This window comes from Pelodiscus sinensis, chromosome 2 (assembly GCF_052426305.1).
Source record: "Pelodiscus sinensis isolate ZL-2025 chromosome 2, ASM5242630v1, whole genome shotgun sequence".
In the NCBI taxonomy this organism is placed as follows: domain Eukaryota; kingdom Metazoa; phylum Chordata; order Testudines; family Trionychidae; genus Pelodiscus; species Pelodiscus sinensis.
The window spans coordinates 159,581,534-159,604,552 of NC_143053.1; the positions used below are offsets into that span (position 1 = coordinate 159,581,534).

Below are 23,019 nucleotides of genomic sequence, written 5' to 3' on the forward strand. Positions count from 1 at the left end.
ATATATATTTTGCTTGAACAACATTATAAACTGGAAAGAGTTAAAGAAATTCCTGTCATTCTCTAGTAGTGAAACATAGCTTGTGTTCATTGTTTTAATGTTTCTTCATTTTCTTCATAGCTTAGATGAACACTTCTCAGTATGACAGTGGAACTCAATATGCTATGGGAATTTTTGCTCATTAAAAACTATGTGGTTGGATTTGTATTTCTACTTTTGTATGAAGAAATTAACAGCATGTGCTACTTCGATTCAAACAGGAATATTACTTTAGTTATGTAGTGAGATGTACATCAATTTAAATTTCAACATAAGTATCTAATATGCACACCACGGACATTCTGTTCTGCTTAAAAACTTTTAGAAAAAAAGTCTACAGCTGGGCAGCCTTTGTTTCCTGTATTCCATGTACATGTTTTTCTTTAGCTATAGTTCTCAGCACCTAGGGAGAGAACACCTGACTGCAGATTGTACATGCCTTTTTTCGCCTTGTTGAAGGCAAGAGGACATTGTTCTTTCACAATGGCTAAATCAGCACTATTCTATTGTAATTCTTCCCATCACCTCCTTTTAAACACTAATTAAAAATTAATTCATCTGTAAGATGCCAGATTCACAGCACTAGAATCTGAAGTTTACATATACAGGTGTCAGCCCAACAGGCTACCATACAGTACATTGACAGTGCTCCTGTTCACTGACAGTACAGGCAGTCCCCGAGTTACATGGATCCGACTTATGTCGGATCCGCAGTTACGAACGGGGCTTTTCTCGCCCCGGAGGACAGGAGCGGCGGGACGCCCAGATGCGCCGCAGTCCGTCGCCCCCGTCCTCCAGGACAAGAAAAGCTGCTCCCGTCTCCCTGGTCTGAAGGGAGACGGGGAGCAAAGCGTTGGAGCACGCCCACAGCGGGACAGCCCGGGCACGCTTGAGCTGTCCCCCTGCGGGCATGCTCCGCGGCTTTGCTCCCAGTCTCCCGACCAGCAGACCAGGGAGATGGGAAGCAAAGCCTCGGAGCACGCCAGCAGTAGGACAGCCGCGGCGCGCCTGGACTGTCCCGCTGCCCGCGTGCTCTGCGGCTTTGCTCCTCGTCTCCCAGGTCAGCAGACCAGAGAGATGGAGCAAAGCCATGGAGGACTTGGGCGGTCCCGCCACCCCCGTCTCCCTGGTCTGCTGGGGGGAGGGGGGTGCAGCTAGTGCCCCCTCCCCAGCAGACCAGGATTTTCTTGCTTATCCCTGGGGTAGAGCAGCTGGGGGCTGCCGGGTTGGTCCCGCAGCGCCGCTCCGGACCAACCCGGCAGCACCCCAGCTGCTCTGCCCCAGGCGTCCCCAAGTCAGCCGCTGATCAGTTTCAGCGGCAGCTGACTTGGGGACGCCTGGGTTTCTTAAGTTGAATCTGTATGTAAGTCGGAACTGGCGTCCAGATTCAGCCGTAGTTGAAACTGATCAGTTTCAGCAGCGGCTGACACCAGTTCCGACTTACATACAGATTCAACTTCAGAACAAACCTACAGTCCCTATCTTGTACGTAACCCGGGGACTGCCTGTAGAATCACCCTTGTGCTCCTGCCTATTCATTCCTTTGCCTCTTTACTGAGGCTGTCAGCTGGATACTATTGAGAGCCAATTATGAGGTTTTTGCGTATGTACTGTTGACATCTGCACTAGAAATTTGCCTTTGTCCATCAACTAATTTTGCACAGACCACTGAATAGCCCTCAGCTGGCAATAGTTACTATGGAGAGGGTTTGGGTTTTATTCAGTGACCTAGATGTGAAAGGCTGTATAGCCTGTCATGAATCTCCATAACTATCATGATTTTTAAAACCAGTCTCTGAACCTCAAAAATTAGAGAAAGATCTTCACTAAATCAGAGACCTGAGCGATTATGAGGAATCTACATAAATCAGACAGGACATTTTGGATGAAATTAGAAAGAAGGATGAAATGTATATGTTGGTGTCAGGATTGAAAAACAAAAGTAGAAAATGCTCAGTATTAACTGTGCCCTGACTTGGAACAGGGACTTGAACCTACCACTCCTATACCAAAGCATGAATGCCTTAACCTTTGTGTTAGTGGGTACTCCACACTGGATTTCTCAATCATTTCTGTTGAAAATGTGGAGTGCCTGGGTTGAGAGTCCCAGGAGGGTTTTAGCTTGAGTTGCTCAGCAAGCCTCACTGATTAGTTTTGGACGAGTAACGTGCACGTGTTGACTGGTAGAAATAGGCACCAGCATGGTGAGGCGGAAGCTGAGTCCTGCTTTGATAGTGCCTGTGGCACTTAAATGTCAGAATTGGGCACCTTTATTAATCTAGCCCTTTGTAATGTGTGACCAAAACATGATCATTTTATTAATCAACTACTTTTATAAATTGAATGGGATTTGGTTCTGATTTGGAACCAAATTCTGCCACCTTTAGTTAGATTGCATGGGACCTTACTGGGGGTACGTCTAGACTACATGCCTCTGGCGACAGAGGCATGTAGATTAGGCTACCCGACAGAGTAAAATGAAGCGGCGATTTAAATAATCGCCGCTTCATTTAAATTTACACGGCTGCCGCGTTGAGCCGACAAACAGCTGATCAGCTGTTTGTCGGCTCAGCGCGATAGTCTGGACGCTCCCCTGCCGACATCAAAGGGAGTTGTCGACAACCCAGGTATGCCTTATCCCAGGAGGCATACCTGGGTTGTCGACAACTCCCTTTGATGTCGGCAGGGGAGCGTCCAGACTATCGCGCTGAGCCGACAAACAGCTGATCAGCTGTTTGTCGGCTCAACGCGGCAGCCGTGTAAATTTAAATGAAGCGGCGATTATTTAAATCGCCGCTTCATTTTACTCTGTCGGGTAGCCTAATCTACATGCCTCTGTCGCCAGAGGCATGTAGTCTAGACGTACCCTAAGATGATAGTTTTTATTCAGTCTACGTGTACACTATGAGTTTTGCTGGAAGAGGCAATGCAAATGAAGCACAGATTAGCATTTTCTCATTCTTCATTTGCATAATCTCTTCCGATATGTTTTTGCACAAGAGGTTTTTGCACAAAAACAAACAGTGTGGACGTTTCCTTTATGGATCGGAAGAGATTATGCAAATGAAGTGTGAGAAAATGCTAATCCATGCTTCATTTGCATTGCCTCTTCCGGCAAAACTCATAGCATAGATGTAACCTCAGGGAATAAGGTACTATTTTTTGTAGAGGTAGCAGGATCAAGCATTTGCTTCCAGATTTGGAAGAGTGCACAGCATGGTTGGGTACACACCTGTAATGATGCTCTTGACAATCTGCCCATTAGTGATTTCCACTCACTACTGCTAGTAAAATAATAATTTTGTGCTAAGGTTGAAAGAGGGTACATGTGGTAAATGGTCTTTCTGCTACTTACTGCTAGTAGCTTTTTAATATATTTAGATGTACTTTATATAAATGTACAAGTGCTTGAGGAAAATTATTCTGATAAGTGCTGGATTCAGAACACATCTGAAAAAAATCAAATCAGTCCAAAATCATCTCTCCTCAACTTTCCACCATGATGGACCGAGGCTGTGTGTGAACTTGAAGTACGTTTTCTTGTCAAATTATTTTTCTTCAGGTTTTCAATTGTTATAATTACTTAAGCTTGCTGTGCATTTTGTCACTGCTGCATGTTTCCTCATTTTCATGTCCATGATCTAGTTGGAAAAAAAAACCAGTTCTCGCGTGTCTGATAGCTGTGTGGATGAAATCCTGGCCCTTTGAAGTCAATCACAAAATGTCCATTTGAAATCCTGATAGTGTGAGAACTAAACAATATAAGTTACGCATCCAGTGTAATTTAGTTAACTATTAATCACTAACATTGCACTAATTCAGAAAAAGCATATGCTACAGTTAAACTCATTCTTAAGTGCTTTTCTTGAACCTGTCCTCACAAGTGTAATTTATCAGAGTAGCAGAAAAATAAGAGCATATAATAACATAGTAAATACCTGCTTTATCTTACACCTGTTTGTTGCTTCTTCTGTTACATTCCTTGCATCCCTCCATTGTCTTTTGTTTTTCCACAACCATTAAATTACATTGCAAGTTACATTCCTTTGTCACTTAATCATTATAGCAGATATGGGGTGTTTTATCACAAAAGAATTCATCCTGACAGGATATGTATATACCTGAAATTAATTCTTATAGGATCCATGTATAGAGTTCTGAAACAACTACTATCAAAGTAACAATTTCATACTCTTCCCAGTTATACTAGTGCAAGGCCACTTGAGAGGCACCAGAATAACCAGGAAGAGAATTCGGCCTACTTTAATATGTTTAACACATTCTTTTAAAGCTTATACCGTATATTTTCACAAGGTAGAACTTCAAAGTACCTGAAATCTGTGATTTGCTGGCTATTTCCTTACCACACATCTAACATTGTTGCCCACCAAAATTTACAAAAAAAAAAATGAAAAATGAAAACAGATGTTTTTGGCATGGTGCATGTACACAATAGGACAAGCGACCATACCATATTTTAATATGTATTTATATAAAAAATGTATTTTACCATCTATAATAGGATTATAGAAATATTTAGAATATTGGAGAGAGTGTACTTAGTGCACTCACCATGAAAATAAAGCCTGAAGAAATTTTATGTCCACATTTTTTTAAATATATGAATTCTTTTTGTCTTGCAGCATTACATTAATATGAAAAACAATATACCAGTATGATGATCTTTCTCCACATCAAAAATATTCTTATTACACAGTGAATAAGCATTCCCAGGCTTATTTAGGATTTTCACTACAGTGAAATATTTTATAAAAACCATCATAGTACTTTGATTTTTAGATTCCCTAGATTTGTTTGCATTCATGTCTAGTGCACATAGCTTGTCGTTCAATTCTCCAAGTGCCTTCTTCATAGGTACAGTGACATATAGTGCATTCATCAGTCTTCACCTCTCGGCCTGCTGGAATGACAGTGGTTTCTGCAAAGCAGTTTGGACCTAAAAAACAGAAATAATAATTAATAATTATACATATATATATTTAAAAAAATGAAAGCTCTACTGGATCACGTTTAGTTTTTGCTTCTTAATGCTTCAGACCTAATATAAATTAGTAACAAAAAGTATGTTCCTTTTAATGTCAGTTGAGATTTATAAAACAGAATATTTAATTAGAAAAGGGAATGAGAACCATCCATACTTCGTCTGGGGGCTCTGTATGCACATTTCCCCTCTATCCAGGAATACATATAATGTGCTAGTTGTACAGTACTTGGTAGTAAGATCATACATAACCATAATAGATCTCTGGGCAGAGTCTGTTCCTGTAGATAAATATAGATTTCAGAGATGAGAAACACTTCCTATTTTCCACAAAAAGTGGACCACTATAGCATCTCTACAGGTTATTAAACAGTTTACTTGAGATTTTATTGCTCCTTCCGCTGGAAACATGTTTAGAATATACTGTAATAATTAAAGTATTCCAACTTTATTGTGTGTTACCTGAGAAAATGTTCTGTCTCCGCTATAACAGTGATTTGAGTCTCTACTGCCGCCTGTGCACTTTATTTAGTGATACACTAACCAGCAGTAAGTAAAGCACCCTTTTTTAGATTTCACAAAAACACGTTTGCTTCCCACCACAGGGCAGAACTACTTAGCAGTAGTTTCTTTTTTTCAGATTGGTGCTCTGTCCGTTATAAAACACTGTTTCTGAGTTTTTTTGGTAAACAAAAAGTAGAAGCAAACTATTTGTTAAGACACATTGAATGGTTCATATGTTAATTTAAATAACACTCTTTGGGGAGGGGGGGGGAGGAGAGAAATATCTTTTATTCAGGGCCTGTGTACCAGATATACTACAGGTAGAGACTGAACCAGTCCCTTAATGAAGTTTAAGGGACTGGTTTTGCTTCTGTCTGTGGTATATCTGGTACACAGCACAGACCTTGAATAAAATGACACTCCTTATATCCATCTAAGTCACTACTGAACTAATGTTCCAAACACAATCCTGGAGGGAGGTGTGGTATCTTTCAGATTTGATTTAAAAACTACTTTTGTTTTTTTGTTTAATTTTTTTCCTACCAATATAGCAGTTAATGATGGTATCTTGGTCATATTACAAGTAATAACACTTTCTGATTGTCTAAACTTGTTAATAATAGTGAGTATTATTGTACCTACACTTCAGGGGTAGAACACAGCAGTTGTTTCTCTTCGGTGGGAGATAAAGATGCCTGGGTATCATCCTATAGAGCCCTTCACTGTAAAAAATATGCGACAAATGCTACATTATTAAGGGGAAAATTCACTGCTATAAGGGAATTGAACAAAATCTAAATCCTAATTAAAATCCACGTGAGCACTGCGAAGGTATAGGATGTGCTGAAATTACAGGGATTGTTCTGGAATTGTTGTACTTGGTTGTGAAGAGCAACAAGAAGTGAAATAAAATAGCCCAATTAATTTAAATTTACTAAGGGTCAAATGCTAATGCTCTTACATTGAAAAGTATTTTATGCTGTGAGCAGTGCCATTGAAATTAGTGCATTATTTAACAGGAGTAACAGTATCACATTGTTAAACTACTGCAGTTTGGAGAGGTTGTTTATATTGGCAAGTCTAGTGTCAGTCCTCTACTTGAGAAGGGTAGTCTATCACAAAATAATAGTGAAACAGCGAGAGAGTCTTTTGAGTGACTTAAGTGTATGGGAAATTATGTATTTTAAGACTTCGTAGTTTCTTCAATCACTGTAGCACTTGAGCACCTTTTATGTTAGATTGGTGTTATAGCAAAGTTCCTGGTTCAGTTAAAATGATCTTCAGATGTTTTCCCTCTGTTACAGAAAATGTTGCTGAGGTAGGTTTCCATAAAATCAACCACCATGCTAAAACAATAAATGAAACTGTTTGTTAAACTGAAGAGGCTATATCAACCAAAATATTGGGAATTTATGTGCACACAGACATCTATGTATTCCTTAAACAGAGATAACTGTAGAGTATATCTATACATTCTTCAGCTTCTGTGGCTCTTGATACTAAAGCATAACATGACTTTTTAGTTTGACATTCTAGCCATAGTAGTCAGATGACCTGTAAATGGGAGTAAGAGTTAGAAACTCCATGTATTCTATTCCTGTCAATTGTACCAACTTGTGTGACGTTGGTCTCAGTGTCCCCTGCCTGTAAAATTGGGATAACACCTCCCTTACGAGACTAGTGGCAGTATAACAACATTTGAATACCACTTTGAAGTGTGAATTACTAATATGTATTTTGTGACCATCTCTTGTTTAATATCTACACTATTGTGAACTTAGTAAGATGATCTCCAGAAAACTGTACTGTGTGTGTGTCTGTCTTCCAGGCAATTCGCAAAGATAAAACTGGAGACTTTCTGATAAAAAATTAAGGGGTACATTTAATATGTTTGTTCAAATCTTAATAGTAACAAGTCACTGGGACCAGATGGCATTCACCCAAGAGTTCTGAAAGCACTCAAATGGGAAATTGTGGAACTACTAACTGTGGTGTTTAAATCAGCTTCCGTACCTAATGACTGGACAATAGCTAACTGACGCCAATATTTAAAAAGGGCTCCAGAGGTGATCCTGGCAATTACAGACTGGTAAGTCGAATGTCAGTACTGGGCAAATTAGTCGAAGCTATAGTAAGGAATAAAACTGTCAGATGCATAGACGAACATAATTTGTTGGGGGAAAAGTCAACATGGTTTCTGTAAAGGGAAATCATGGCTTACTAATACGCTACAGTTCATTGAGGGGGTCAGCAAACATGGATATAGTATACTTAGATTTCCAGAAAGCTTTTGACATGGTTCCTCACCAAAGGCTCTTAAGACTGGAAACAAAGGGTAGGAATAAATGGTCAGTTTTCAGAGTGGAGAGAGGAAACTAGAGGGATCCCACAAGAGTTTGTCCTGGGACCAAGCCTATTCAACCTATTTATAAATGATCTGAAGAAAGGGGTAAACAGTGAGCTGGCAAAAATTGCAGATGATACCAAACTGCTCAAGACAGTTAGGACCAAAGCAGATTGTGAAGAGCTTCAAAAAGATCTTACCAAACTAAGTGATTGGGCAACAAAATAGCTAATGAAATTTAATGTTGATAAATGTAAAGTAATACATGTTGGAAAATATAATCCCAACTATACGTACAATATGATGAGGACTAATTTGGCTACAGCTACTCAAGAGAGATCTTGGAGTCATTGTGGATAGTTCTCTGAAAACATCCACTCAGTGTGCAGCAGCATTCAAAAAAGCAAACAGAATGTTAGGAATCATTTAAAAAAAAAAGGGATTGAGAATAAAACAGAGAATATTTTATTGCCTCTATATAAAACCATGGTATGCCCACATCTTGAATACTGCATACAGATGTGGTCACTACATCTCAAAAAAGTTATATTGGCATTGGAAATGGTTCAGAAAAGGGTAACAAACATGATTAGGGACTTGGAATGGGTACCATATGAAGTGAGATTAAAAAAACGTGGACTTTTCAGTTTAGAAAGGAGGAGATAAGATACAGGTCTATAAAGTAATGACTGGAGTGGAAAAAGTGAATAAAGAAAACTTATTTACTTATTCCCACAATATAAGAACTAGGGGTCACTAAATGAAATTAATAGGCTGCAGGTTTAAAACAAACAAAAGGATGTTTTTCTTCACTCAGCGCAGTCAACCTGTGGAACTTCTTTCCAGAGGATGTTGTGAAGAGTAGGACTTTAACAGGGTTAAATGAAGAGCTAGATAAAGTCACAGAGGTTAGGTCCATCAACAGCTATTAGCCAGGATAGGTGGGAATGGTGTCCCTAACCTCTGTCTGTAAATGGGTGTCAGGAAAGGGATCGCGTGAGGATTACATCTTGGGTTCTCTCTCTTTGGGGCATCTGTTATTGGCCACTGTCTGTCTCAGGAATAGGAGCTGCTAAGGGAGAGTCTGACTTACCTGAAGAGTGAGGAAAAGGTTAAGCAACTCTGGAATGCACCTGAGGGAGGGGGCTTTGGGCATTTAGCCAATGAAATGCAGATAGGAATTTCATACCAAGAGAGAGGTATGAGATCAGAGCAGTATTTTTCCCAGGTAACAAGGGAATTGGCTGTTCTCAGGAATGGACAACTTGAAATGTGTAAGTAGGAAAACATTTAGATAATCCATCAGGTTTTATTGTTTTCCTTGTTTGGGGGATGGAAATCACATCTGAGCTGCTTAATTATTTTTCTCTTTTGTAACTAAGGATTATAACCCAGGGATTTCCTGAGTCTATTTCACTCAGTGACTTAACACTCAGTCCTTCGCTATGCTTGTGACAGTAGTTTTGTTTTGACAATAAAAGTATTTTCCTTTTGGTTTTGGTTAACTCTTATTGGTTGATTGTTGTGTCCTTAATCCTATGTGCCTGAGTTACCCAGGAGGTGTAGAGCCCCATTGTTCTCTGCAGATTCCCTCTGTTTTCCCAACTTTAAGCAAAACAGAGATTGGGGCAGGGGGAGATCTTGGCCTTAGGGAGGGGATTCTCAAGAGATTTCTTCTCTGGAAAAGGGTTTATTTTTTTGTTAAACTCACTTAGGTGGTAACAGCAAGACTGTCTTCCTTTTGGGCCTCTGGGGAGTTAGAGACAGGTTCTTCGATTTTATTCTGCTAGCCAGCACACCATATCTGCAATCAAAATGCCTTGGGAAAAGGCATACAGAAAGTTAACCCTATAAACCCAGACAGTCCAACCCAAACAGGTTTTTTTAAGCTTTCACGGCAACTGGATCAGTAGGCTAGAATGGGGCAGGGAAACAGCCCAGTGCATGCTTTTGCAGTTGGGCAGATTAGCCCGAGAGCAACCAACTCTTCCTAAATCACACCCTGATGTGAAAACAGCTCCAGATCAGGGCGAGATGTACAGCTCCAGGGAAGACTGGCACCCGAAGGAGGGGAGACAGGAGAATGTCCCTGGGAGGCCAGGGGAAAGTAACCTTGTGTGGGCAGGAGCGGCAGATGGTTGCCCTTCCTGCTCACCATTGTTGTCTTTGTGGAAAAGTGCCTTTAAGGCAGGAAGATCTCTAAGGGTACGTCTAGACTACATGCCTCTGTCAATAGAGGCATGTAGATTAGGCTACCCGACATAGTAAAATGAAGCGGCGATTTAAATAATCGCCGCTTCATTTAAATTTACATGGCTGCCGCGCTGAGCCGACAAACAGCTGATTAGCTGTTTGCCGGCTCAGCGCGATAGTCTGGACGCGCGGGTGTCGACATCGAAGGTATTTGTCGACCACCCAGGTATGCCTCCTGGGATGAGGTTTACCTGGGTGGTCAACAAATACCTTTGATGTCGACACCCGTGCGTCTAGACTATCGCGCTGAGCCGACAAACAGCTAATCAGCTGTTTGTCAGCTCAGCGCGGCAGCCATGTAAATTTAAATGAAGCGGCGATTATTTAAATCGCCGCTTCATTTTACTACATCGAGTAGCCTAATCTACATGCCTCTGGCGACAGAGGCATGTAGTCTAGACATACCCTAAGGTAGAGATGAATTTCTTACTACAAATGAGGCAAATAGAATCCAAAGCACAGATGAGGTGTGCTGAAGCAGAGGCCAAAGTTGCACTAGAGAACACGAAAAGGTCATACATTCCAGGTACCCCAGCCAACAACACTGCTCCAATCGCTGTTCAATAGGAAGTTACCCTTGTACCAGGTGGGAGATAACATAGAGGACTTCTTCCTCAATTTTGAGAGGGCCTGTTGGCCGCACCACATCCCCACCAATCAGTACATGGCAGAATTAAAACTGCAAATCTCTGGTCCCTTATTAGGAACTGGCTGCAGAGAGAGCCACCGTGCCTGCAGCAGCAGCAACTGAATCTGCGTAGGAGTGGAAAGATTGAATAGGACTTTGTGAGCCATGATATGCAAATTCATGAACAAACACTCCAATGACTGGGTCCTGGCTTTGCAACAGTTACTGTTTGCCTATAGAGATGTCCCACATCCCACTTTGGGATTCTCACCCTTTGAACTGATGTATGGCCGCCAAGTTAACGGTCCCTTGCAGTTAGTAAAACAGCAATGGGACGGGGCTACCCCTTCTCCAAGGACCAATATTTTGGATTTTGTGTACAACTGACCCTGCTCAGTTCGCTCTCGGAAGGGGGAGAGATGTGATGTAGTGGGGGGTGTTGTACACGCTGGTTGAGCATTCACTGGTCACTAAGCCTGGGCTGTAGGTGACCTCTACTGGCCTGTGTTTGTAAGCACTGCCCTGAGGGCTGTCATGTCACCTCCTAGACAATGGCCCAATCTGTTCTCATCTGACCAGGGAAGGGATTTGAACCAAGGAAGGGTATGGTTTGGAGAAGGGGCAGTGAGAGCATGGAGGAAGCAGATTAACCGGTGTAAGAGGGGGCAGGGGGAAGTGTCAGGGGCCTGTAACTGCTTCCCCCAAAGGAACTAGGGCTGTCGGCCTACTCTCTGTCTGCATCGGTCCTATGCTGTGTTGTATCTTAGAGCAGCAATAAACCCTCTCTAGTCTACTGGCTGGCAGAGTCACATATTGCTGAGGACGGGGGTGGGGGGGCAGTGGTGGGGGATACTGTCACAGTTGGCAGACAGGACACTGGGCTAGATGAACCTTTGGTCTGACCCAGTATGGCTGTTCTTATGTTCTGTCAAAGATGAGACTCCTAGAGGCAGCTATGTAAGATGTTTTATGCTTAGGGACTGCTGCACTAGTTATCCCTGACTTGACAGGAAATACTTAAATTTTAAAGAGATGTTTTTCAATATTAAAAATGTAAAAAGTTGAATATGATTTAAACCATGTAACTGGACATCATTTTCTCTACACACCTGCACTGAGAGTACAATTCCTCATTAAAATCAAGGAAGTTAATAAGAAATCAGTCTTATTTACTCACTAATATTCAAAATCTTTCCCCAGTGTCCCTCCTGAACAGTGGAGGAGGGGAAAGAAGCTAAAGGGGTATTGAGCAAAACTCTGGACTTAGCAAACTTTGAATTTTTAGTATGTTGATGAATAAGACAGTGGCCTGGTATATCTGATCATTTGGAGACAAACTAAGGATTAAAATATGTTTACTGATTCATCACTCAAAGCATTTGAATTAGAATAACTATATTTTTGCCCCTCTTGCGCAAGAGCCATTTTTCCTCATTTTTTTCAGGAAGAATAGCTCTTGTGCAAGAGGGGGGTTTTGTGCAAATAGGAGCCGTCTACACAGTTCCTTTTTGCGTAAAAGCCTCTTGTGCAAAAACGGTCCCTAATTAATTATGCAAATGAAGCACTGCAATATGCTAATCTACACTTCATTTGCACAGGCTTTTGCGCAAGAAATAAGCAGTATAGACATAGCCCCAGAGTCATGGACCACAAACTAAATATGAGTTAACAGCATGACACTGTTGCAAAAAAAACCAAATACAAGACTGTTGAAGAAAAATCACAAGTAGTAATTATTTCACTCTACTCTGCACTGATTAGGCCTCAGCTGGAGTAGTGTGTCCAGTTCTTAGCACCACAGTTCAGGAAAGATGTGGAGAAATTGGAGAGGGTCCAGAGAAGGTCAACAAAAATGATTAAAGGTCTAGAAAAATGCCCTATGAGGGAAGAATTAAAGAATTATGTTTGTTTACTTTACACAAGACGACAGAAAGGGGACATAACTTTCAAGTATCTAAAAGGTTGCTACAAGGAAGAAGGAGCTGAATTATTCTCCTTAATCTCTGTGACCAAGGTCAGGCCAGAGAGCTGCTACAGAATGAGGAAAAGGCAGCTCAAATAGGGTAAAAGGCCTGCTAATTAGAGGCAGAGGGCTGCAGGGAAATTTAGAGCAGCTTAGGACCAGCTAACTCCACTTCAGGCCTGTTTGGAGGCCTTTAAAAGCCTCCCCAGTTAGAAGGTGGGGGAGAGAGTAAGAGGATGGGAGAAGAGAAAGAGAACAAGAGTTTGAGACAAAGTTCTAGTAGTTATAGAGCTAGAAACAGAAGGGGAGGTAGTCCCACAAGGTGTGCCTGGGCTCCCTACCCCAGAAACCAGCTGCAAGTCCCAACCCCTGCCAAGGGGGAAGGCTGCCAGCTCAAAAGCCAGCCAGGGAAAATTGGGGATCCTTGCTACTTCTCTCATAATCGGACAAGAAAAAATGGGCTGAAATTGCAGCAAAAGAGGTTTAGGTTGCACATTAGAAAAATCTTCCTGGTCATGATGGTTAAACACTGGAATAAATTGCTTAGGGAGATTGTGGAATCTTCATCATTGGAGATTTTTAAAAGCAGGTTAGACAAGGCTTGGTCCTGCCATGAGTGTAAGATGTAGACGACTGTACAACCTCTCAAGGTCCCTTCTAGTTCTAGTATTTTATGAACAAATGCTGGAATTGAAGTGGATTTGAAGTGGAAGCTGACAGCTTATGACTACCCCAGAAATAAGCTTGTGGCTTCCAGTTTGAGAGCCCCTAATGTAAAACCAGCTTGAGATCAGAATCAAATTCTTGAACAACTAAGAAAGTAAATCCCAGTTTTCTTGATCATATTGAAATGTTGTTTTAGCCTGATTCAATAAATACATAGGCAGATATTTGTTAGGACTATATGTGCTGAGGCAGTTTCTTTAAATCTTCAAGTATATTTGTTGTTTTTAAATCTTCTGCACCTTTTCTACAATACTTTGAGATTTTTTAATTGATACCATAAAAAGCTTCCAGTGAATTATGATATTATAGGCTCAAATGTTAATACAAACAGGATTTAATTAAAATGCAAATTTTGTTATCCCAGAAGAAAATTCTTGATACCAATTATCAATAGAAGATGTCCAAGTCATTCACCCACAGGTTCAGTATTGCTTGTAACCTACACAACCTTTTGAGTGAATTTTTCAATCTGCTGCTACTCCCCTTCCATAAAAACATTTGTGTTTACAGTATTGTGTTTATATCTTTTGCAGAGTGAACCTGCTTTTGCATATGCACGTTCACCTAGTCAGGCAGATTCAGTAACTGAGTCACATTTAATCAACTCTTCCATAATATTTTTGGCCAAATTGTGGATAAATAACCTCTTCAGCGCATGGAGTACAAGTCAGCAACACTTAGCCCCTTAGCAACTCTGAGTAATAATACTGTACTTTGATACAAGACTCTTCTATCCTTTGTTCTGAGCTGTCCCGTGTTCTTTAGGTGAGTGCCTTTCTAAGTTGTGTGGTTTCTCAAGTATCATACAGCACATTTAGATATTTATATTCTACACTCATAATAGTGATACTGGAGCACTTTACCAATTTATATTTTTAAAAGACAGCTTTACTTTCTCTATTTAAATGGACAGATAGGTTTTAAATCTATTTATTCTAAACACATTGATAGATCATAGGTAACAAAATTACAGAACCAACACTTTCACTTGAATTTTTCCCTGTTAATTAAAGCTTTCATTTTCTGGCAATATATTAGAAATATACAATACAAAAAATACTGTCAATTTGCAGTAGAGAAATAAGGTGACAACTTGCTCAAATTTCAGAAATACCAAGAAAGTGAAGGGAAAAGCCACAGCAAAATTACAATTTTCCCATTTTATTTCAGATAATTAACTTCTCTGTGGTTTCTGCTGATGATTCTATATCTTCTACATCATTCAGTAGCTATTTATCTTGGGGCTTTTGTCAGCCTACATATTTTTTAAATATTACCATTTTCTCCTACACACTATCTGCCATAGTAAGATGAGTTGTCACGGGACAGAAGTTGTTTGCAGAGGTAGGCAAGCTAAGAGCTAGACTCCACATATCAGAGATTGACTCCCAGTACTGTATTTAAAAAAAAAATCCCTTCAATTGGAACATTAAACTCATGACTCTAGTGTATTTTATATATTAATTTTTTAAACAGTAACAGCATGGAAAAAGAAAATGAAAAAAGGAACTCTCAAATTTAACACAGACCTGACTAGATTTCAATCTGCAGGCTGTTTCTCCTCTACCAAATCCAATCACTGCTTTTTCAAAAAGATGTTATTTCTATGTGCTTTGTCCTCTTCTACTCTTTGATCTCATTGAAAGAGTTTGCATCTTCCCGATTTGATTGTTTCCCTATCACACGTGTGAATATATAATATATCTTTCAAATTGTTTCTCTGAAAAGTGGAGAAAGAAGATCAACTAGCAGAGGTAGTTTGAAACTGGAATAGCTGACTTGCATTCTTCTACAAAAATACATTTATCACCTCTGCTACTGTCACACTATTGACTACTTTAAATCCAAAGCCTCTTACTGTCCTCTCTGTCTCAACAGATTGCTGTGTCTTTGAATACACACTGTACCAGACAAGATTTCATACCCTAACAATCGGTGCTTTACATAGTTTAATCAATGCCTTCACATTGGGTACTAAAGTCCCCTAAATCAAGACATTTTTAGAGCATTATTGAATGTGTACGTTCAAAGCATCCATCTTTTGTTATTTTGTTTTGCTTCTGTAGAAAAAGGTGCTGTAGTATATAGAAACTGTTTTGTTCATGCTAGAGAAAAATCTTAAGTGCATTGAAGAAGAAAACCAAAAATAGCGTCCCAAGTCATTTTTCTTGTTTGTTTATATTAACTGATAAAAATTGAAAGTAAAACTGGTATAGTAAAACCTATTAAATATGCCACAATTTAGGAACACAGGAGGTGGAAGAACATCTGTAGACCTACCAAAGAAAGATGTAACATGATGGGAATCCCCACTGACAAAAAAAAAAATCTAGAGGACTACCAATAGGTGGACCTCCCACTCATGAGTCTCATAAAATGCCTGCTGGCTGATTCTTTACAGAGAGGGTGACTTGATGCTGAATGGATCTATTCTAGAGCTTGTCTGCTTCCTTCCAGAGTAGGGGAGATCAAAAAAAGTGGAAATATCTGAGCTAGACCTAAGTCAACTGGATGAAACACAGGATCCTCTTCCACACTGTGCACTGCCTGAAGCCTCAAGAAGGTCGATGTGGAGTTCAGGAAATTGAGTTCTGTAGTCATCCAGATTCAATCCCCAACCAAGAGGCATCTGTAATAAGTGTGTTTGTGAGTGGTGTGAGAACAAAGGAAATTCTCTACACAAGTACTGTCCCCCTGCATCCAATAGGTGGGCGATGTCAGGATACTAAAAGAAAATGGGGCTTATTTTCAGCTTGAAGTAAAAACCTCTCAGACAAATTTGTAGACTGTGAAGGTAGAGCCTGTCAAAGAGGGTCACACACCAGAAGACATGAGCAGACTGTCATCTGAGTTGAAGAACACTCATTGCAAGTTATATGTCCTGTGGTAAGTAAGCCTTGGCTGCAATTAAATATAATTTTGTTCCAATAAATTATATAGTTGGTGGTGTTAAAGTGGACTTTCTTGGATTTAACTAAAATGCCAAGGAATGTTGCAGGTTAAATAACTAAGTGCACCTGCTAATGGGACTGTCTCAGGAGCAGCCAGTCATAAAGTTAAAAAAAATACAGGGTTGCATAGTGCAAGTGCACTACTATCACAGCCAGGATATCGAAAGTTACCAATAACATGTCCCAAGGTGTGTATTTTGTAGTGGAAGTAGTCTAAAACCACTGTAAAATGCAGAAATCTTCTGGGTTTATTTCTCTATGAAAAGGGGTGTCCTTTAAGAGCCAAGAACCAGTTGTGTTTGTTCAAAGAGGAGATTATGGCCTCCATGGTAATCCTCCTCTGTTTTGAATGGTGAACAAAGACATTCAACTGCCTGAGGTCCAGGATGAGTCCCAGCCCTTTTCTTCTTCTAGAATTAAACCCTTTTCCCTATGATGATGGATATAGGCTCTACTAGATCACGGAGAATAGGTCGTCAGAATCCTCTTGTGAGTGGGATCCATGAGGAAAGGCAGACAGGAATATGATTGTGTAGCCAGTTAAAATGTTGTCTAAGATCCATTTGTCTAAAATCATGATCTGCCCCACTGGAAGAAAATGGGCTAGGCATCCACCAAGAGTCCAGGGGGAGAATAGCTGTGCAAGGACTGGTTGACTCCTCTTGTGTGCCTCAAACTGACCTTTTAGAAGACGGGGAGGGAAGATGACAGCAATGTGGTACGTCTGCTGCACTGTACCTTCTTGTGAGTTTAAGTAGCTTGTAGAGTCTTTGGTAATAAAATGGCTGAGGGGTGGGCTGATATCTATGCAGTGGTGTCTGAGAATTTTTCTTGTGGAGCACTGGGGTGTATATTCTCTAGTACCAATGGGCTGGCACAAGAGTCCTGAAGGGAGTGAAACAACTTATTACTTTTCTTGCTAAATAGGTGGTTACCTTCAAAGAGGAGCTCTTCAGCTGCTGGTGGGAACCCCAATGTCAGACTTATAACCAGCAACGTTCCCATGGAACAAGTAGTTATCAGCTGCATCAAATGACACCTGAAGGGACTATCTAGTGGCCCATAGTGTCCAACTAGTTCTGAAGCAGTAGCCACTATAGTGGCTATTGCCATAGTGAATTAGCCAGACTCAACCAGCCAAATATCCACATGTGGCTAGCAGCTAGCTTGTTGGACACCATGTGTTGCATCTAGCCACTAGCTTCCCTCCATCTAGGATAGTAACCAGGGCCTTCATCAGTGAGGTAGTTTAATTAAAGCAAGCTGTCAGAAGACTTTTTGACATCCGAGCCTGATAATTTGCAATGCCAAATAATAGGTTGGCTAATGAAAAAGTTCTTTTTGCTGAAGGTAGTCTTCTGGCATTCTTGCCTGAAGGAATGGATCTGGGAAGGATAGTCTGTTTTTCCTTCAGGACTACTTGGACAATCAGACACTTATAGAGTGAGAAAACACTCAACCCCCATGGAGAGAACAAAATAAGTCTTATCAGCCTCCTTCAAGATCACAGCAGAGGTGGCTGGTATGTGCCAAATGTCCCTAACAGATGCAGAAGGGTCCCATTAATAGAAATAGATTCTTAAGAAGCCATACACTTTTGGACATTCTCAAGTCTAAAATCCTGATCCACTTCCAGTGGACTCTAGAGGATTTCTTCAATCTTCTAAGAATTTCCTTGTACTGCTAGAGAGACTGGCACCTGATCCAAGATGCTGTTGGGAGATGCTGTTGTGCTCTAGGCAGAAAGGGAGGAGAGGGGCTGAGAGGCTTCTCTTTGAGGCACTCTCTTCCAGAAGTGGCACACTGGACTCAATAGTATGGAATCCAAGAGCGCAAGTAAAAGTGAGTGGATAGGTATAGTAGAGACATAGAGGTAGGCCCTGAAGGGGATACCACTGGCCCCACAGTCATTTGGGTGTTGGGGCCTCTGGAAGCCATGTATGGGCTGATGTCCTTGTTCAAATCATTAGAGAAGCCAGTAGTACTGTTTGCTGTTCACCCATGGAGTAACAGTCATCCCAATATGGCATCATGGTTAAAGCCAAACTCCCATCCCAGCTTTCTGGAGCATCCACAGCCTAGCTCTAGCACTCAGGACTGATGAATAGCATGTGAATGAAATAGTGACCTGTCTTACTGGAACTGGATCGGACGGGATCAATAACTCAGGAGCAGATCCTTGACAACACTTTACAAGGCTGTAACAAAATCTAGTGGTAGGAGAACTAGCAGAAGTCTTCAGTATACCCTGGTCCAGCAGTGTGATCTTGGGCATGGTGATCTTGGTGAAGCAAGGTACAACTACTGTGCAGGCTGAATACTCTTTTCTATCCTTACATGTCCTTGTGGATGATTTCAGAGCACTGGAAGCTCCTGGCATTTCCTGTATTGGTTTGTGTGTCATTATCTTCAAATGCATCCACTCCAGAGACTGGACATCCACTCCAGGTAAGACAGCTGTCACTGTCATGGGACTTGAATTTGGTGCTCTCCTAGCTCATGCCTCTTCCCCCCTCCCAGTTCGAGCTCCTAGCTACCTGCTCTCTAGCCTATCACACAAAGTGGCCTTTCTGGTACCCATCTGTCAAAGTAGCTATCACCCTGATATGGTGTTTTTTCTAAGGATTAGGTGCAACTGCAGCCCTACAGTGCCAAAGGTAGTGTCACCTTTTCACATCAATCAGGACATTTTTCTCCCTGTTTTAGTCCCAAAAAAAAACCCACATACCATGGACAAGGATAGGGCGCTATATCCTCTAGACATCCGGCACATCCTTGCCTTTTATATAGAGAACACTAAACCAGTCCGTCAATCAGCGCACTTGATCTACATTGTGGAATGCATGAAGTACCTCCTAATTATGTCAGAGCCTGTTGTCCACAATTGCTACATACATCAGACTCTTCTATGACTTGGGCAAAGTACCAGCCCCACCTACCACAGCACATTCAACTGGGGTGCAAGCCTCTTCGGCAGCCTAGCACAGGTCCCAATTCAGGACATTTGCAGGGTGGCTATATGGTCCACAGTACACACCTTTACCCTTCATTACGCACTCACCCAGCAGTCCCAGAATGACACAGCATTGGGCACCGCTATAAAAATCACAGAATACTAGGACTGGAAGGGACCTCGAGAGGTCATCGAGTCCAGTCCCCTGCCCTCATGGCAGGACTAAATACTGTCTAGACCATCCCTGAGAGACATTTATCTAACCTACTCTTAAATATCTCCACAGATGGAGATTCCACAACCTACCTGGGCAATTTATTCCAGTGTTTGACTACCCTGACAGTTAGGAACTTTTTCCTAATATCCAACCTAAACCTCCTTTGCTGCAGTTTAAGCCCATTGCTTCTTGTTCTATCCCCAGAGACCAAGATGAACAAGTTTTCTCCCTCCTCCTTAGGGCACCCTTTTAGATATCTGAAAACTGCTATCATGTCCCCCATCAATCTTCTCTTTTCTAAACTAAACAAACTTTCAGCCTTCCCTCATAGGTCATGTTCTCTAGACCTTTAATCATTCTCGTTGCTCTTCTCTGGACCCTCTCCAATTTCTCCACATCTTTCTTAAAATGCGGTGCCCAGAACTGAACACAATACTCCAACTGAGGCCTAACCAGCGCAGAGTAGAGCGGAAGAATGACTTTTCTTGTCTTGCTCACAACACACCTATTAATGCATCCCAGAATCCTGTTTGCTTTCTCTGCAACATCACACTGCTGACTCATATTTAACTTGTGGTCCACTATAACCCCTATATCCTTTTCTGCTGTACTTCTTCCTAAACAGTCGCTTCCCATTCTGTTTGTATGAAACTGATTGTTCCTTCCTAAGTGGAGCACTTTGCATTTGTTTTTATTAAACTTCATCCTGTTTACCTCAGACCATTTCTCCAATTTGTCCAGGTCATTTTGAATAATGACCCTATCCTCCAGATTAGTCGCAACCCCTCCCAGGTTGGTAGCATTTGCAAACTTAATAAGCGTACTTTCTATACCAATATCTAAATCGTTGATGAAGATCTTGAACAGAGCCGGTCCCAAAACAGACCCCGGTAGAACCCCACTTGTTATGACTTTCCAGCAGGACTGTGAACCATTAATAGCTACTCTGAGTACGGTTTTCCAGCCAGTTATGCACTCACCTTATAGTAGCCCCATCTAAGTTGTATTTGCCTAGTTTATTGATAAGAATATCATGCAAGACCGTATCAAATGCCTTACTAAAGTCTAGGTATACCACATCCACTGCTTCTCCCTTATCCACAAGACTCGTTATCCTATTAAAGAAAGCTATCAGATTGGTTTGACATGATTTGTTCTTTACAAATCCATGCTGGCTGTTCCTTATCACTTTGCCACCTTCCAAGTGTTTACAGATGATTTCCTTAATTACTTGCTCCATTATCTTCCCTAGCACAGAAGTTAAACTAACTGGTCTGTAGTTTCCCGGGTTGTTCTTATTTCCCTTTTTATAGATGGGAACTATATTTGCCCTTTTCCAGTCTTCTGGAATCTCTCCTGTCTCCCATGATTTTCTAAAGATGATAGCTAGAGGCTCAGATACCTCCTCTATCAGCTCTTTGAGTATTCTAGGATGCATTTCATCAGGCCCTGGTGACTTGCAGGCATCTAACTTTTCTAGGTGATTTTTAACACGTTCTTTTTTATTTTACCTTCTAAAATGACCCCCTTCCCACTAGCATTCACTGTTAGACATTCCTTCAGGCTTCTCGGTGAAGACCGAAACAAAGAAGTCATTGAGCATCTCTGCCATTTCCAAGTTTCCTGTTACTGTTTCTCCCTCCTCACTGACCAGTGGGCCTACCCTCTCCTTGGTCTTCCTATTGCTTTTAATGTATTTATAAAAAGTCGTCTTATTTCCCCTCATTCCGGTAACGAGTTCGAGCTCATTCTGTGCCTTTGCCTTTCTATCTTGCCCCTGCATTCCTGTGCTGTTTGCCTATATTTATCCTTTGTAATTTGTCCTACTTTCCATTTTTATATGACTCCTTTTTTATTTTTAGATCATGCAAGATCTCGTGGTTAAGCCAAGGCAGTCTTCTGCCATATTTTCTATCTTTCCTATACATTGGAATCGCTTGCTTTTGGGCCCTTTGAAAAACTGCCAACTCTCCTCAGTTGTATTTCCCTTCAGTCTCGATTCCCATGGGACCTTATTTATCAGCTCTCTGAGCTTACCAAAATGTGCCTTCCTGAAATCCACTGTCTCTATTTTGCTGTTCTCCCTTCTACCCTTCCTTAGAATTGTGAACTCTATGATTTCATGATCACTTTCACCCAAGCTGCGTTCCACTTTGAAATTCTCAACTAGTTCCTCCTTATTTGTTAGGATCAAATCTAGAACAGCTTCCCCTCGGTAGCTTTTTTCAACCTTCTGAAATAAAAAGTTGTCTCCAATGCAGTCCAAGAACTTATTAGATAACACAGCGGGGCACAGCCTATTTTCCCAACAGCTATACTGCACTCGGCAACAAACTGAGCTCTGATCCTCCTCCTTACAAACTGCTGGTAAGTCACATATTGGAATATACATGAGCAATCATTCAAAGGCGGCAAGATTACTCCTCTTTGTAACTGTTGTTCTTTGAGATGTGTTGCTCATGCCCATTCCAGACCCACTGTCCTCCCAATGGTTGGACTTTTCCAGCAGGAACTGGAACTGAAGGAACTGAAGCAGGAGTTGTATTGATAAGGGTATATATGCAAGGCTTCACCCCAGGGGGGCACTACAGCCAACCTTACAGGTATTGCTAGGAAAAGTCTTCCGATAATCATGCACGCACACATATTGGAATGCTCATGAGCAAGAGTAACACATCTCAAATAACTGTTACAAAGGTAAGTAACCATTTTTTCCTGCACGGACAACTCCCCCTCCCAGATACATTAACAGGCCTATTCTTTTGTACTCTTTAATCAGTATCACTCCAATGGTTTAAATAATTATTACACCAGTGTGATCCCAAAATTAGGCCTAATAAGAGCTTTGATAAACTTCAACAGGAACAGGATTTTAGCATTCACACAATAGTAGGAAATTTACACAGTTGTAATTTAAAAGCCATGTGAAATGCAAGTACAGGTTGTACCTCTAAAATCCAGGATGCTCTGGTCAGGAAATGTCTGTGTTCTGGCATGACCACAGGATGTTTCAGGATCAGAGAGTACCAGCATGCTGCATGAGGGTGAGGTCCAAGGAGCCAGCGTGTGACTCAGATGGGCTGTGAGGAGAGGAGCCAGCACACGGCTCAATTGGGATGCAAGGGAAGGGGATGGGAGTGGAAGGCAGGAAACCTGGTAAGGGAGTGGCAGGGGAGGGGGCTGGCAGCAGAGGGCCTGAAATGACCACCCCTAATATGGCAAAATCCCTCATCTGGGACCAGTCAGGTCCCAAGGATGCTGGACTAGAGAGGTCCAACCTGTACTACTGTGTTAAAGTAAAACAACTTCTCTTAAAAATCTATCACATTATATTAAAGAGATGCTGCATTTACAAATTCAGGTATTACAGGCCAGTATTTTAATTCACTAGAGAAGTGCTACAAATTTTGAAATAGTTAATCTAATCCACCAAAGTCCT

General features: G+C 41.3%; 1 protein-coding gene across 5 annotated transcripts in view; it reads right to left on the reverse strand.

Annotated features, from left to right (window-relative positions):
- Positions 1–2,874: 2,874 nt before the first annotated feature.
- VWC2 (von Willebrand factor C domain containing 2) overlaps positions 2,875–23,019 on the reverse strand; it is a 171,762-nt gene continuing 151,617 nt past the window's right edge. For 4 of the 5 annotated variants that reach the window (XM_075921688.2, XM_075921687.2, XM_025178088.3 and 1 more), the window contains exon 4: positions 2,875–4,996. In XM_075921688.2, the coding sequence (XP_075777803.1) occupies positions 4,845–4,996 (152 nt within the window). In that variant the 3' untranslated portion in view covers positions 2,875–4,844. Of the gene's footprint in view, positions 4,997–6,187; positions 6,268–23,019 lie in introns of all 5 variants that reach the window. The other variant, XR_012901848.2, reaches the window with a different exon arrangement.